General features: G+C 36.7%; 2 protein-coding genes and 1 long non-coding RNA gene across 4 annotated transcripts in view; 1 reads left to right on the top strand and 2 right to left on the bottom strand.

Annotated features, from left to right (window-relative positions):
* Nucleotides 1-3,279, bottom strand: part of LOC140527007 (utrophin-like) — a 29,347-nt gene extending 26,068 nt beyond the window's left edge. The window contains exons 1-2 of the mRNA XM_072643627.1: nucleotides 3,260-3,279; nucleotides 379-568 (exon numbers count right to left, since the gene is read on the bottom strand). Coding sequence (XP_072499728.1) covers nucleotides 379-504 — 126 coding nt within the window. The 5' untranslated portion in view covers nucleotides 505-568; nucleotides 3,260-3,279. The remainder of the gene's footprint in view (nucleotides 1-378; nucleotides 569-3,259) is intronic.
* LOC140526996 (utrophin-like) overlaps nucleotides 1-16,472 on the bottom strand; it is a 167,997-nt gene that overhangs the window by 112,801 nt on the left and 38,724 nt on the right. For both annotated transcript variants that reach the window (XM_072643614.1, XM_072643612.1), the window contains 3 exons: nucleotides 13,290-13,483; nucleotides 11,857-11,965; nucleotides 9,794-9,993 (listed from right to left, as the gene is read on the bottom strand). In XM_072643614.1, the coding sequence (XP_072499715.1) occupies nucleotides 9,794-9,993; nucleotides 11,857-11,965; nucleotides 13,290-13,483 (503 nt within the window). The remainder of the gene's footprint in view (nucleotides 1-9,793; nucleotides 9,994-11,856; nucleotides 11,966-13,289; nucleotides 13,484-16,472) is intronic.
* LOC140527018 (uncharacterized) lies at nucleotides 11,205-11,684 on the top strand. Its single transcript, XR_011974646.1, has 2 exons — nucleotides 11,205-11,311; nucleotides 11,396-11,684. It is a non-coding gene; the product is annotated as an uncharacterized lncRNA (long non-coding RNA).

Raw genomic sequence — 16,472 nt, 5'->3', positions numbered from 1 at the left:
AATGATCCTTAGATCTCCACATGACTCATGATGCAAAATGATATCCACTCCCAGGGAAAGAACTATGAAGTCTGAACACAGATCAAAGCATACCATATTTTTTTTTTCCTTTCTCATGGTTTTCACCTTTTGTACTAATTCTTCTTTCACAACATGACTAACATGGAAATATGTTTAATATGATTGTGCATACAGCCTATCAGATTGCTTGCCAGCTTGGGGAGGGGCAAAGGGAGAGAGGGAAAGGAGGAGAGAAAAATTGGAACTCAAAATCTTCTCAAAGTGAATGTTCAAAACTATCTTTACAAGTAATTGGAAAAAGAAAACACAATGTAAAGTGCAGCCATGAATCAATGTGCTGGGTTCAGAATCACTCACCTCAAACTGCTTGTTCAGCTTCTTGTACGAAACACACTCTTCCAAAGCATCCTCCTGCTCAATCGCATTGGCAAGTACATTAATTGAAGTTTCTGCCTCCGTCAACCAATTCCATAATTTGTCCATAATCTTGAAGGAGGCCTGCACTGACCTGAGGTCCACCTCTAAGCAAATTTGTCTTCCTCGAGCGCTGGAAGCAACAACAGACAAGCAAACCTTAAATAACGTCCAATGTTATGTACATGATCAACATGAAGTTAATAGATAATGTAAAAAGGAATGTTCCTTTTTACCAATTACCAAAAGTACCTGAGAAACCCATCCCTTCATATGTTTGGTGCACTTCAGGATCAAACAAGATACTTCCATACCACTTAGTACAGTGCCTGGCACAAAGTAGGCCCTCTATAAACTTGCTTTCTCCTCCTTCAAACAAGAATAGTAAGAATTTTCTATTTGCATATATGAATATTAATTTGTGAAGGTACAAAAAAATTCAAATTACAAAATCACTCCTGTGAAAAACTGAGTTATTATTCTTATTTGGGGATAACATTTAATGTTTGTGCATACCCCAAAAGGGCACTTATTGTATGGGAAATTGGAAAGAGGGCATTCAATTCAGTCATTTCATAAGCGTTATTTTCTCTCCCCATATTCCCAGCTAAACAAAATGACTTAAAGAGAAACTCAATTGAAACAATTTTGAAAATGAAGAACCATCCTCAAAAACGAGACTTCATTCAATAAGGGATTTCCTATGTAGTTATCCCTTTGACATCATGATTTTCCCATTGCAGTTTTTGATATATTACAGTTGTACATAAGATACTAAGTGAGAATGTTTTGGGAGTTCTGTGGAAATCATAGACAACATGTGAAGACCAGCAAACGATGCAGAAAATGTGAGTTTAGAGACTGAGAAATGCATAAAATATATGAACAGTATTGTACAAGATCAACATATTTTCTCTTTTGATACCATAATATTTCAAACTTCATCTCTGGTAGGGCCAAAGAATTTTATGCGGATTTTTCAGATCACCGGGGCACTGTGCCCCTAAACCCCATGATGTGGAAGGGATCATTGTAGCTCTCTTACTTCTCATGACATATGTATTTATGACTTGGAAATGAGATGAAGTCACTTTAATAAACCAAAAGATCTTTGACAATGAGTGTAGGTATTAGCTGTGCCAAGACAGATGACAAACCTCTGGAACTTGATAAAGACTTTCATTACTCAGTGAGTGAGCCATCTCCATTCAGATTGGCTGGTTCTTGGAAAATCTAAACAGTCTGCTGCCAGAAGTTTCACAACTACAGGGTTGGACGGACAAATCTCAGCTGACATAGACTTTGAGGATTCACTCACTTATATATAGGCCTGGATGAATCATCAGAATGGGGATTTATGGTAAAGATGTGTGTATGGCCCTGAAAACCTGATCTGACATCATTTCTTCTGATTTGAAGAACTAGACAAAGGTTAGCAACAATTCAATGGCATGCAACTGCTTATTAGCTACTGAAGGCAGCTGGGTGCACAGTGGATAAGAGCGCTGGGGCTGAAAATGGGAAAAACCCAAGTTGAAATCCAGCCTTAGACTAGCTACATGTCATTGGAGTCACTTAACCCTCTTTGCCTCAGTTTCCTCTTTACCAAGAAAATCCAAAATTTGAAATCCAAATTTGAACCCAATTTGAATCCAAAGATTCAAATATGACTGAAACCAGTGAACAGCAACTTAGTGACTTCCTTATATACTTCTTGTAACAACTAATATGGCAGAAAACAAATGTGAGCACATGCATTGTGCAACAAATCAACTAAATTGATGACTAACGACCTAAATTCACCATATTCTGGGAATTTTATGATAGTATACAGATAAAATATTACCGTTGTTGAATCAGTTTTCAATTACGTCCAACTCCTTATGATCCCATTAGGGGTTTTCTTGTCAAAGACACTTGAAGGGGTCTGACATTTCCTTCTCCAACTCATTTTACAGAAGAGAAAACTAAGGCAAATGGGGTTAAGTGACTTACCCAGGGTCACATAGATAATTAAGAGTCAGAGACCAGATTTCAAATGAGGTCTTCCTGCCTAGAGGCCTGGCATTCTAGCCACTGCTGTGTGACTTAGTTGTCGATGACTAAACCTACATAGCTCTAAAAAGTTATTTTATCATTTAATTTAGACATTAAGTAGTCAGAATAACTTTACTTTATCCTGAACCTTCTACATCACTCTGTAAAGTTGAAGAAAATAGGAAAGACATAAAGAAAATATTCCAAGTTGCTAAAATGAAAAATTCTGTGAAATGCAACTTCAGTGACACTCTGTCAAAGGTACAAAATACGTGGAAGATATACAAGTAATCGATAGAAGATTTAATTGAGAATTCTTAATCACTTTCATATATCAGGGACCACTATACAATGCTTATGGCTGTTGGTTTCCATGTAACATTTCATCTAATTAGAACCCTATCAACTACATAGAAACTCTACCTATCACCCAGGAGGCCAGGGAAAGGAGGGAGGGTTGAGGAAAGAAGATCTGTTTATACAGTTGGTGGGGTATAACTATCCTGAAGCCAACATTCTGACACTCTTTTACTTAAGGTCATTTCCACTTCTAAGAATCTAAAGATTTCTAATAAATGATGGAAAAGAGTACCCCCCCCAGGGAAAAAAGAAGACCCAGGGAGAAACGTAACTACAAAGACACTTTACAAATAAAACTGTGGATCATTCTAATTATCAAATAAATAAACTGTTTAAGAAGACAGGAGGATAATCCAATAAATTTAAGAAAAAAATCCGTGCCAAAGAGTTTTAAATGTTTTAGCAGTTAAATGGGTAAATACTCAACTATCTAGAAATCTCATAAGCAGAAATGATTTCCCAAGCAGCTGGGATAGTTGAGGATTTTATATTACTTTATGTACATTTTTTTTTTCAAACTTAGGAAGGGAGGTGAGGGGGGCAAGGAAGAGGTGGGGGAAGGAGAAAGGAGGAAGAAAGGAAAGGAAGGAAGGAAGGAATGGGAGGGATGGGATCGGGAGGGAGGGAAGGAGGGAAGGATGGGAGGAGGAAGGAAGGAACTGGGGAAAGAGGGAGGAAGAGGTGGGGGAAGAAGAAAGGAGGAAGAAAGGAAAGGAAGGAATGGGAGGGATGGGATCGGGAGGGAGGTAGGGAAGGAAGGATGGGAGGAGGAAGGAAGGAATTGGTGAAAGAGGGAAGGAAGGTCATGTCCATTTGAAAGACTTCAACCAACGTGACTATATATATGTCTCCAATAAGCATGATGCTCCAATAAACTACCATATATCCATTTAAAAATAAGTTCAAGTTTTGAAAATCCTGTTGATGAAAGAGTAGTTGTCTTTCGCATTATCACAACTGAATGAAAATGTGAGTGTTGTGTTCCCCTGCTATGAGAGAGGAAGTATTATCTTTGAGTATAATCCATTTTTAATTGCCTACTCTATCTAACCCAGCTATTGCTGTATGCAGTCTTAAAATATTTACAAAGCAAAGGAAAAAAGATTTAGAGGTCCTAAATAAAGCAGGTCTATATTCCTAAGTGGTCGATTTTTCTAGAAAGTTTTATCCTCTGCAAATGTCTTCACTGGTTATATTACTCCTCAAATGGTGCTGTTATGTAGGAAACCTATATTTAAGGAGCATCTTTCTTTGCTAACGAGGGCATCCTGCGGTTCTTTTCCTCTCAGACATGGGTTATAGCTCATGCATCCAAACCCACTGTCATATCCAACAGATGTAATATCAAAACAGAACCTTCCTCCAGTGAGCCACAGAGAACTTAATATTACATACTTTTTCTCCTAAAAATCTCTTACAAAACATAGCATTTGCACTAGATTTCTTTCTTCCAAAGTCTAATCTCTTTCAACCATATTTATACCTTTTAATTTGCCTTACAGCACTGTTATAGGAGGTAGCTAGATGGCCCAACAGATAAAGAGCTGGGTCAGGAGTCAGGAAGACCCGAGTTCGAATGTGATGTCAGACACTAACTAGTTGTGTGAATCTGGGCAAGGCACTTAACCTCTCTCTGCCACAATCCACTGCAGAAAGAATTGGCAAACCATTCCAATATCTTTGCTAAGAAAACTCCATGGACTTTATGGTCCAAGGGATCTGTCAGAGACGACTGAACAACAATTCTATCTGCAGAATCGCTACAGAAATTTGTTTTCTAGATTGTTGCAAAAATAAAAGGAAAAACAACTTACTATCATTTCTAAATTGCTGGCTATGCTTTATGAATTGAATATGAATTGCAAAGGAGTCCAACATTATCCACTTTAGTCAAATGCAGAATGCTGAAATCAAAATACCACAAAGTAAATCACATCATGTATCCAAAGGTCTGAGAAGAGGAGAGACTAATTGCACTTAGACCTTTTGAGTCATTCTCAGAATCAAGAAACAAGGAAATATTTTGGAGCACTGACAAGCATAAGAAAGAAATTTTAAGCAGAAGTTAAAGACTGTGGTTCTTGAAACCCAAGTATTCACTGAGGCTGAAGACAACGATTTCCCACACAGATAAGATGCTCTCCAAATTGACCTACCAGGACTGAAAGACAAGAATGACTTAGCTTTATTGAAAAGTGCATTACAGTGTTCGTTTTCATTTTCTTGACATAGGAGTAAATTTAGACTTAGTAAAAAATGATATGCCCACAAACGTACAGAGAGTAACAGAATAGTGACTCAAATCTTCTATCTAGCTTTCTATACTAAGATGTGATTATTGATTTTGGGGGTGCGGGGGGAAGGGTGAGAGGTAGAGACATCGAACTTCATTGTTAAAGGGAACTGCTGGAAAGGAAACTTTCCCAATAAAGATCAGCTATACGCATTTACTCATATATAGCATTCCACAGCATCAAAGCAGTGGGGCAATGTTTGGAACAAAGTATGCAGAGAGAAATAGGAAACCAAAGCAAACAAAAATGGAATGAATAACAAACTCTGATAATTGTTTAGGGAGAAATTCCAAGGCAGATGCTTGTTTGAGAAAGATAAGGCAAGAGTCACTCTAAAAATACGATATAGACCACATAATATTAGTCCAGTTTGCTATCAAAAGGAATCGAAAAAAAAAAAAAAAGGCAAACTTAAGGAGGACAGGTATAAAACCTGCTTTTTTAATCTTGCCCAGTAGCTAGAACAATAATGATTGTTATTAATAATGACAAGCACTTGATAGGATGAGCATTCCAAGAGAACAGTAGCTGCTTCCTTTCTGCATTTTTATCACCAGTACTGCCAGCACAGCATTTGGGACATAGTAGGTCTTCAATAGATGCTTACTGATTTGCTTGTTAATGACAAAGACTTAAGAAGTCATAAATAAATGGTGGCATGGAGACAAGCTAGATGGCTTGGTGGGTGCTGGGCTTAGAATAAGGAAAACCTGAGTTCAAATCCAGTCTCACACACTGATCCTGTCAAGTTACTCAACCTCTTGTTCGCCTTAATCTGCTGAAGAAGGAATGGCAAACCACTGCAGTATCTTTGCCAAGAAAACCCAAAATGGGGTCACAGAGAGTCAGACATGATTGAATGACTGAACAACAATAAAATGGTTGTATATACCTCTGAAAACCATAGCTTAAGTCTTTGGATAATGCATTTACTTACAAAATACGACGAAATTCTATTCCACATTGACTGTGTAATATTAACCAATAAAGTCTTTAAATTACCGTTGGTTGAGATTAGCCCAAGCTGCATTGAAGTCATCACCATTTTTCCTTAATGCCCTAGTATCATCAGTTCTATACGTCTTCGCCAATCTCTTCCACAGATTCTCATAAATTTTTATCGTAGCTTTGTTTTTATTTAAATCCTGGAATAATGCCTAAAGCGCAATTTGGGGGGAAAAAATAACATGAGTGGGGTCACAGATGGAAGGTACATCATAACAAAAGACCATCCAAATTATCTTAACACTAATTTTCTCATACCCTGAATGCACTGTGAGTTCTATCAGTGATTAGCATAGTTTGTATAATACCACGAATATTAGCAAAATAAAAATAATCTAAATAGTTATCTATTAATTTAGTTTCCATAAGCATGCACTTTCTGAATAGATCTAAAATATCTTCTAATATTAAATTGCAGTTTTTTAGCTGAAGAGGCAAATGCATACATCACACATGGATACAGTACATATACACAGAATACTATAAGAAGTAGTACCATAGAGTACTAAAAGGTTTACCAATAATAAAAGAAAGACAGCAATCTTCTTGCTTTCTATCAGAAAAATATTAAAAATAACCATTAATTCAGTATATCTATTCTCAAGTTTTATACAATATGAAACTACTGGGAAAAAGAAAAAACAAAGAAGTAGTAGTAGAGATATACCACCTAGATATACATACTCAGAAGCTGGTGTTTAATTTTATGCAATTGAAAAGCATATTACATTCTTTCTGTCATTTGGTCCACCCCACAGTCCTTCAAAGTAGGAAAGGCAGGTCCTACACAGATATAGAAACTGGGACCAAGAAAGAAGAATCTACTTGCTCAAGATCTCATGATGAGTGGCCAATTCAAGACCAGGCATTTTCAGTCTATTTCTCTTTATACTACACCCGTAGTTTGAGGGCTCCTTTACAGCCATCACACACATAGAGCTTTTTTGTTTAAGGGGTTATTGACATACGTCAATGTTAACATATTTGAAATTGAAATTTCTTACTATTATGAAAATTGCCTTGACTTCACTGATCCCATCAAAGGGTTTTGTACATCCTTGGTGGAGCCAGACTACACTCTGAAAACTGCCATATTATGTAATAGTACAAGAAAATTTAGACTATGCTAAAGCAGGTGTGCTAGAGGCAGCCTGAACTCATACCAGGGAGGCACAATTGTTAAATTTTCAGTATGAGGATTTATACATTAGAAATCAGCAAATGCTAGAAATCAGGGCATGGTTGACAGTTCTGATACTTGTTTAGAATGAGGAAAGTTAAAGACAAAAATTTAATGCTACAGTATATGGGGCAAACATTCTTTTTCCAAGGAGCCAGTTGTTAAATGTTTACCAGCATATCACTGCTTTAAATATTCAACCAGATTTCTCAACGTTCTTCAATTGCTTCTATAGAAAATTCCCTTTCAAATAAAGCACACAAAAAGTCCATATACAAAGTAGTAACGACAGCAATTTAAAAATTCCCTAAAATATCGTAAAAGTTTGATAATTCAGTTCTATTTTTCTCCAACAGATCATCAAAGAATGGTGGTAGCCAATAGTTCATGCTGGTACAATAAAGTTCAGTTTACATGAGAAAATTAAAGACATAGCAGTTTACCTGCAGTGTCCAGAAAATAATTTTTTAAAACTGTTTTCTTACAAGAGGTACCTGAGATAACATCAGGATTACAAACCCTGGAAAAAATCAACTCTACAAAAAGAAAAATGCTGCTCAAGCAAAAACAATAGGAAAAACATTACAAGGCTATACTCTTTATGCCTTAACAATCACATGAAAGCACAGCAGCGCCAGTTAAAGATGTTTTGTTGGTTTCAATATTTTATCTTGTCCACCTATGACTCCTTTCAGTTCCCAAGTTACAGGTATAAGAAAATAAATATTTTAAGGTACTTTAGCTTACAATGGCCTATGCCTTCTTCAGGGAAAATGGGAATTTTACTATTATTATTATTATTATTCCCAGGTTTTCTGTTCCAAAATCTAAAAAAGAGAAAAAAAATAAACACTTGGGACAATGTACAATTCAACACGAAATCTATTCGGAGCCCACTATAGATTTCCTTCTACCACTGGAGTTAGCAAACAGGTGGCCATCAAATAGGCTTTGAGATTTGGTAAAACACTAATGATAAACTACAGACACTGACTATAAGTGGACTTCTGTTTCCCTACTTTAAAATCAATTAACCAACCAACACTCATGAAGTACCCACTAGGGGTTAGGCAATGGACGAAAGCACTGGGGATACAAAAAGAAGCAAAATCTTTTACCTGTTGCGGGTGGAAGCTCAATTCCATGTGGACAGTCTCGGGCGGGTAAAGGTGGGAACTTCTAAATCTTAGAGTTCTCATGAGGCATCCCAGAAAACAGCAGGGAATCGAGGAGTGAGACCGAGCTATCTCGTGTATTTCCGCCTCTTCCCGTGAGAAACGTGATGGGAGGAGCATCCCCGCCCTCAAGACTGACCCGGATCTGGGCACACCTATTGTTATCTAACAGGCAAGGTATTCAGGTGCAAACTACATGGCCGGAGAGCTTAAGTAGGGTCAGGAAAGCCTGAAAGCTCTTAGCACTGAGGGGCCCTTACAGGACAGAAGGCCCCTCTTCCTTCTTTCCTCTCTTCGCTCTTCCCTCTCCCCTCTCTCTCCACTTCCACTTCTGCTTTCATTCTCTTGCTGTAAGATCTTTGCCTCCTTGGGAGATTCCTCTCTCTCTCCTAAGGAAGAGTTCCCCCTGCACATGTAACCAAGACCCTGAATAAAGCCTAACCCTTGTTCGACTCTGGAAAGTCTCTTCTCTCATACGTTTATCTGGTTTGGCCAGCCGAAGACCTGCAATAGGTAAGGTAAGACTCGGGTAGCCCTCAGGCCTCTAGGCCTGGCATTTACCAATCACAGATTTCACTCCTTTCAATTGTAATGCATGTATCCAATTGAAGCAATGGAAACAAAACAACTCTACTGATGATTAGACTGCAGTACCCTAAATTGCATTCATTATACTTATTATCTAATGCCTTAATATTTTAATCACATTTCACAAATGAATTATCCAGGGATTGCATTCTTTTGGAGACTTTTCAAGAGAACGGGGAAAGAGAAGGATCACAAAAGTAAAATAATTCAGTATGGAGTCAACATAAGCTAAATGCAAAAAATGTGTATGGAAATCCAACTCTGTCTCTTTTGCCATGAGAGGCAAAAATAAATTAAAAGTCAAATTATGATCAATGTAAAAGATCCCATTACGCTCAAATTTTTTTACACACAAGGTCCATAATTATAGAAAAAACTCATTCAGTGTGAGCAACAGGTATAGAACACAGGTCTCTCTGGTTTTCAAGTCCAGCCCTCTTTTCCACAATGACAAATTGCATGAAATGATGGATTTTTTTATTTAAGCGTTAAACATTTTTTGGCATTAACTCACCAAAGAAGCCCTAAAAAGAGGATTCTCTTTGGATGTGTGTACACAATAAATCTTCACATGTATCTGATGTATAATGAAAATGCAGTACACAATTTAAATATGTATATATCTCACAGAACCCTAAATACAGAAAGACTTCATAGGAAACAAACAAAATGAAACTTCACTGAAGAAAAAGAAATGCAAACAATCTGGTAAATCCTACTTTGTTCTGAGAAATTTGCTTCACAAGTGGTTCCTCTTCTGAGATACTAAGTAGTTTGGCTTTGTATTCGGTTACAAGTTCTTGGACTTGTCTATTTAAATCTCTCCAACGTTGGGAGTCCGTAAGCATGTTTTGCAGCCGCTCTTGCCTTGAGTTCACAGCAAATTCAGTGCTGGCCCACTGAATTTTGACTTCATTAACTATGGGAAGCAATGCAAAAAGTTAGACCTCAAAGTTCATATGAACTGAGCATCAGTGATAAACTGATTGATGTTTGAAATCTGGCAAATAAAACAAAAAGATTTCTAGTTCGATCCAAGAGAGGAATCCAACATGCCTATATAGGTAAATTGTAAGAAATGTCCCTAAAGGGAGAGAAGGACAGAACAGCACCATCTTAACTGTTGACATTACAAATTGTTGAAAATACAAATCCAAAATTAGAGGGTAACAGTACACAGCAAGGTAATCACTGAAAAAGCAATAATCAACTCCAAGCTAAACTAAACCAGTCAAGGAATATTAAAAAGTCGATAGATCCCTGTTAAAAAAAAAATACCCCTACTTGGCTTTACACTTAATGTGGGAAGGCAGGGTCTAGGAATTTTATAAATGAAGTACTGAAATGAAAATAGAAAAGGAGGTCATTCTTGGTCCTTGAAACAAGTGATGACAATGGATGGGATGACACCACTGAGGAGGAGGTTTTAGAGGGATTCACAAGATAGACAAAAGTACAAAGCAGAACAGTAGAGATAGGTCACAAAAAGGCACATCCAAGCAGGGTAAAGAAGGGGGTGGGAGTGGGGGGTGGCCGCAATATTAAAGAACAGTCAAAAGTGATGTTGTTCCAGCATTCTATAGCTCAAAGGAATACAAAACAAAAAGAAAATGGGCGGAATCTACCACGTAAGTGATAAAACTAAGTCGAGAGATACAAAGATTCTTTAAGGCTACAAGGATTTATTTGGTAAATTAACTTTGCCAATTAAATGATTGCTACCTTAACCCACAATCTTAACAGACCCTTTAAAACAATTGACTTCAGTCCCATCAGTGACATGAGGCTCAAGAGTGATACTTAAGTTATAGCAGCACTTTCCTGTGGCCCTGTCTTTATTTTCTTGGTTGCTTAAAAATAAATGGGAATAAAATAAACCTAAAGTGTAAATAATTATAATCTCTAATGATCCAAGGTACTCTTCATGAAGTGAAAATCAACGCCTGCTTTAAATCAGTACATTTTGATATTCAAAGATTGATACTGACACCACTATCGTTTCTGCACTGATCCAGCTCACAACCACTCAATGCAGAGGAGACAAGAGAGTTGCTATAGAAGAAGAATGCATCCTGTTGCAGACAATGTGGTGATGAGTCTCTTCCAATGTAGCTGGGCTATATGAGGCACATGTATTCTATCCACAGGGCCATGCTCCAAGTGCCTCCAGTCAACTACTACCTCCTAACACTGATGATGCAACACGAGCAAAAGAAATCCTTCTGAACATTAAATTTGTAAGTTTGGAAAATAAGGGTTCTTCTGCTTCTGTGTGTCAAAAGAATTCTGGAGACTTTTAAAATTTTTTTCTTTGTTGTCAGGAGATTCCTTTGCTAAACATAGAAAGTTCAACAGAAAAGGACACTGGTTCACCTCCATGACCTGAAGAAGCATCCAAGTGAGCCCTGGGGAGACATACCAGTATACAACTCAAAAGAAAGACATTCAGAATTCACATAAGCAAAAGTGATTTGGTACTTGACACTGAGGGAAATAAATACTCCTAAAAAGACTATTATACAGTCTCAATTTTAAGGACAAAACTAAAATATAAAGAAATGTACTATACATCAAAATGTGTCAACCCAAATAAAAATGTGTTTGTATATATGTATCATGTGTAATGTGTGTATATCTAGAGACATGTGTATACACACACACACAAAGATGTACATTATCCATATATGTTACATACACACATATTAGTAGGATTTACTAAGTGAGGAAATTCACAGTTTACAAAGTGAGGACAGACGACGACAGATAGCTGGAAGAGACTTACGTTTTTCGATGATGGCTGTTTTTATATCTGTTTTACTCTTCAAATTTCGGGCTAATGTAAAAATACGATCCAATTGGGAGTGGCGCTGCTCTAAGTCAGCCTTTGTAATCTAATGAAAAAGAAATTATATTACATTTTGTACTGAGAGTCACTAGGGAACAATGGAGAGAGGGCTGACCCCAAAAGTCAGCAAGGCAGAAGTTCCAGCTGCCTCTGACTCCTCCTGGGCTATTGGATCCCAGGGCAGTCAAGCAGTGCTCTGGGCAAGTCTCTAGGGCTACCTGAGAAGGTGCCAATATCCCAGACCGGTGGTTTCCTTGGTACAGCAAACTCCTAGGTCATGAAACTCACTCTAAAACAGTCCCTACGTATTATAATATAGCACAAATGTTAGTTTAATAAAAACAATGCTAAGGAATCTCATGACTTTTTTCCAGAAAGACAGTCTTCAACTTGTCTAGATCCACGTATGTGATTAAGATGACTCTCCCAGTACTGCTAAAGAAAGAACAAAAAACAAGATTGACCAAGCATTATTAAGGTGATTAAAGAGTGCAAGTGTATCAATGAGCTTCTGAACTGTAGATTAATTACACATCAATGATGAACTGCTGCTTCAGAAGCTTTTGTACCATTTAACACTGATTAAGTGTCCTGATTTTGTTCTCTATAAAAGTGATAAATCCTGAAAGAAAAGAGGATGAAATCAGAGAACAATTCATGTTTCAAGAATAATGATCATAAACACAAAATACGGACTACAGTGTAAGGTTTTTACCAATGGCTGGTAAAAGAACTGAGCTAATGCTGGAGCAGGAAGACGGTACTACAACACAGAATACTAATACACTATTAACTATTTTCCAAAGAAAAAATTTCCATTTTTCAAATATCAGCCTACCCACAAAAGTCTTATGCTTAAGGAAAACAGTCTCTCTGAATGAGGATGTAAAAAGTAATTTAATCTTGAAAATTCAAAGTTTCATGAAATTCTAGAAATACAATGACCTTGAATGTAGTATTCAACACACAGTTACGTTCTATTGTGTACCGCAGGTAGGAAAACACTCCAGACTCAACTAGTGTGTAGTTTGCTAGAAAGTAAACACTAGGTTTTAATACTGAGGGTAGGGAATACGTTCATATCTTCAAGATAGGCAGCACCTTGCAAATAAGTATCTAAGAGATGAATGCTGATTTGAGCCATTCATATATCAGCAGATGAATCCATGGGTGCATCGAAAACCTAATTGGGTTAACACGGATTTTATGAAACTCAATTGCTTTAAGTGGGAAGATTTCTTCTTCCTTGTTGTAAAAGCTTTGTAAATTCTACGTTCCCACAGTTAGCACCACAAACGAAATGGAGACTTTTTAGGTCAGTCTTATCTGCTTTTATAATTCTGGCATTCAACTTTACACCACATACTTACTTTCATACGTTCAATTGTCTCTTTGATCTCTTCCGTATTTCCAACTTTGACAACGCTGGACCTCAGCATTCGTTCGATGCACATAAGCCATTCAGCTAGTTCTGTCGCAGTTTTTTCTAGATCGGGAAGCGAGGAAAGTTCTGGTTCTAGAGATGACTGTGTCTCACCAGTAATTTCGGAGGTGGCAGGATGATCTAAAGAAATACAAATAGATCCAGAAGAGATTTTGCTACTGATTTCTTTTAATCTTTCAAATAAAATGCTGAGCAGTTTAATAAAGAAAATCTCCATTTTACATACTAGTCATCTATTAATTCATATTCACTTTGTAATATGCATTAGAACTGGAGAGATAAGGCTTTTATAGATCTGTGTTCAAGTCCCAACTCTGGTACCTATTACTACTGTGACTTGGGGCAAATCATATTTACTCATCTATAAAATAAGGATATTTGAAGTATGTGGGATGTAGGGTTTTTTTGGAAGGAAAGAATTTAGCAAAAAATATAAATTCTAATAGAAATGTTATACCACTTTTGAGGAACAATGTGATTTTCTGGAATTATCGCTGGTGAGAAATTCAGAAGACCTGAAATTCGGAAATTCAGATTTTCTCAGGTCCAACATTTTTTATTCTACTAATTCATTTTGTTTTAATGTTATAAACATTTTCAAATTGTCCCCACTCTAAAAAAGTTCTCTTACAAAAAAAAATGAAGTAAAACCAATATGATGAAATCATTTGAAAGAGAATGCCAATGCCATTCCACATCTGTAAAAGCACCTCCACCCCAGTTCTCTATTTTTAATTTGTTTACTAGAGGTGTATTTTTTCCCTTCCCACCTTCCATGTCATTAAGAAAAAAAGGAAAGAAAAAAAATTCTTGTAAAATAGGCATAATCAAGCATTGGATATATACAAAAGTATTTATGACTTATTCTTTACCCTAAACCCATTACCTCTCTATCAGAGGATAGTACATCATTGGTAAACTGGAATCATGAATTATATCAACTCTATTGATCATAGCTCCACAGTTTTGCAAATATATATGCCTTTACAGTGTTGCTTTTATTATATCACTTCTCTTGGTTTTCTACTAATTTGAATCTTCCTCAATTTACATTCTTCCGACTCTTCCAGCTCATATAATTGTGGGTTAATAAACATAGATAATGTTTGGGAGCATTAAGTTGTTTCTTCTGCAAAATAGGTTTCATAATAGAAATGCTACATAGCTAGCAGGTAATTTTAAAGAAAGTGTTTTATTACTGTCAAAACACTATGTAAATTTAAGTTAGTTTTCCAATACAATTTTTTTATAACGTACCTTATATATCAATTATTTTAAGGCAGGGCACAGTGTATAAAATGTAACTGGATAGAACCATTGAGCGTGAAAGACCAGAAGAATGTCATTAGAAGTCTGTGTTTTACTGTATAAGGGCAAATGTCACTTAATTATTGCCTTTACAAAGATTTCTTTCAACTGCATACCATCTGTGAACCTGGGGAAAAAATTTTTCTCCCTATATTCCATTCACTGGAATATAACAGATTGGGTTATGAAGTAAATGACCTCCTGGGTCCTAGGTTCATGCTGATACAGGTCATTCAGAGATGTGTTCAAATAAAGTCATATGTATTTCCAAAAAAACTCTAAAGTATAACTGGGTAGACATGAATCCTCCTATATAATCAAGAACCTATATACAATGAGGGCCAATCACCCCTAATTTATCCATGTAAACTCCATATTTGTACATATTAAGGTAATGCTTCAAATGGGATACACATATAATAATGTAGTATTTTCTCATATACAAAAAGCCAACCACACGTACATACAACTACATATATGTGGGCATGCATACATATATCTATAGATATATAGATATCTATAAATGTATAGATATAATTAGTTTATTCTCATGCCAGAATGATAAAGTATTTTGACACTAGGTGAATAACCATAGCATTTGGTGGCTGAGTGGATAGAGCACTGGGCAGGGTACTGGAAATATCTGAGTTCAAATCTAGTCTCATGCACTTAATACTTGTGTGACCTTGAACAAGTCACCAATTCTCTATCTGCCTCAGTTGCCTTAACTATAGAAAACACTGAGGATAATAGACCTACTTCCCAGGGCTGCTGTGACAATCAAATGAGATCAAACTAAAATATCTATGAAGCAATGATCCTAGTGTCTAGCACATAGTAAGTGCTTAATTAAAGTGTCAGACCTCTTGCCCATTGATGAAAAATGTTGTCGGTTAAACCCTTTACCAGATTCTACCTCTGATTTTTTGAAATTAAAATGGAGGTAAAAAAGAACACATTAGCTCTCTAACACTGCATAGTGGATTAAGGGGCCAGGCTTGGATTTAGAACCACCCTGGGTTCAAGTGTTGCCACTGACACTCCCTAGTGAAAATGGACAAACTGTTGAACCTCTCAGTGGCCAAGACAGCAAAGAGTTTTACCTACAGAGGAGTGGACCATTTGACTCATAGGATCATAGATCTACTTAGAAATAATCTCCCCATTTCACTAATGATGAAAGGAAGATCAAGGATTGTTGAGTGACAGAAAGGTCATCTAGGATAGTCAAGGGTCAGAGAAGGGAACTGAATCCAAGTGTTCTCACTTCAGAGTAAGTCTTCCTTCCACTGTTCCATGCTGACTCAAAAATGGTGGAGGAAAACTCTCCAAGTGATAGAATCATAGAGGCAAATCCTAAATATAAGCTACCCTTTGACAACAAGAATATATACATTTTGTGATATAAAAAAAAATAGAAAAGGTATGTCTACTGAAAATATTAATAACTGAAGGAATCTACAAGGCATAATTGACAATTTATATGAAAACTGCCTAATTTCAAGTGATTCATGCTGGAATTGTGTGTCTCCCCCCCCCCCCCGCCCCCACCGCAAAAAATGTATAAGCTCTTTGGGTGGAATAAATATATCTTTTAATTCTTTTCCACCTCAAAATCATCCTACTAATGAGAAAACAATGTAGTCTGGTGGGGTGGTATGTTGTGGTGCTAAAGTAAAATACTTTTTACCTAGGTTAAATACTGATATATTAACTATGTAATCTTTAGCAAATGACTGAGCTTCCCTGGGAGCCAGTTTACAACATGAAAAGGCAAATATGTAACATGAGAAACTATCAT

Source organism: Notamacropus eugenii, chromosome 2 (assembly GCF_028372415.1).
Source record: "Notamacropus eugenii isolate mMacEug1 chromosome 2, mMacEug1.pri_v2, whole genome shotgun sequence".
Classification (NCBI taxonomy): Eukaryota; Metazoa; Chordata; class Mammalia; order Diprotodontia; family Macropodidae; genus Notamacropus; species Notamacropus eugenii.
This window is presented reverse-complemented; position numbering and strand designations above follow the sequence as displayed.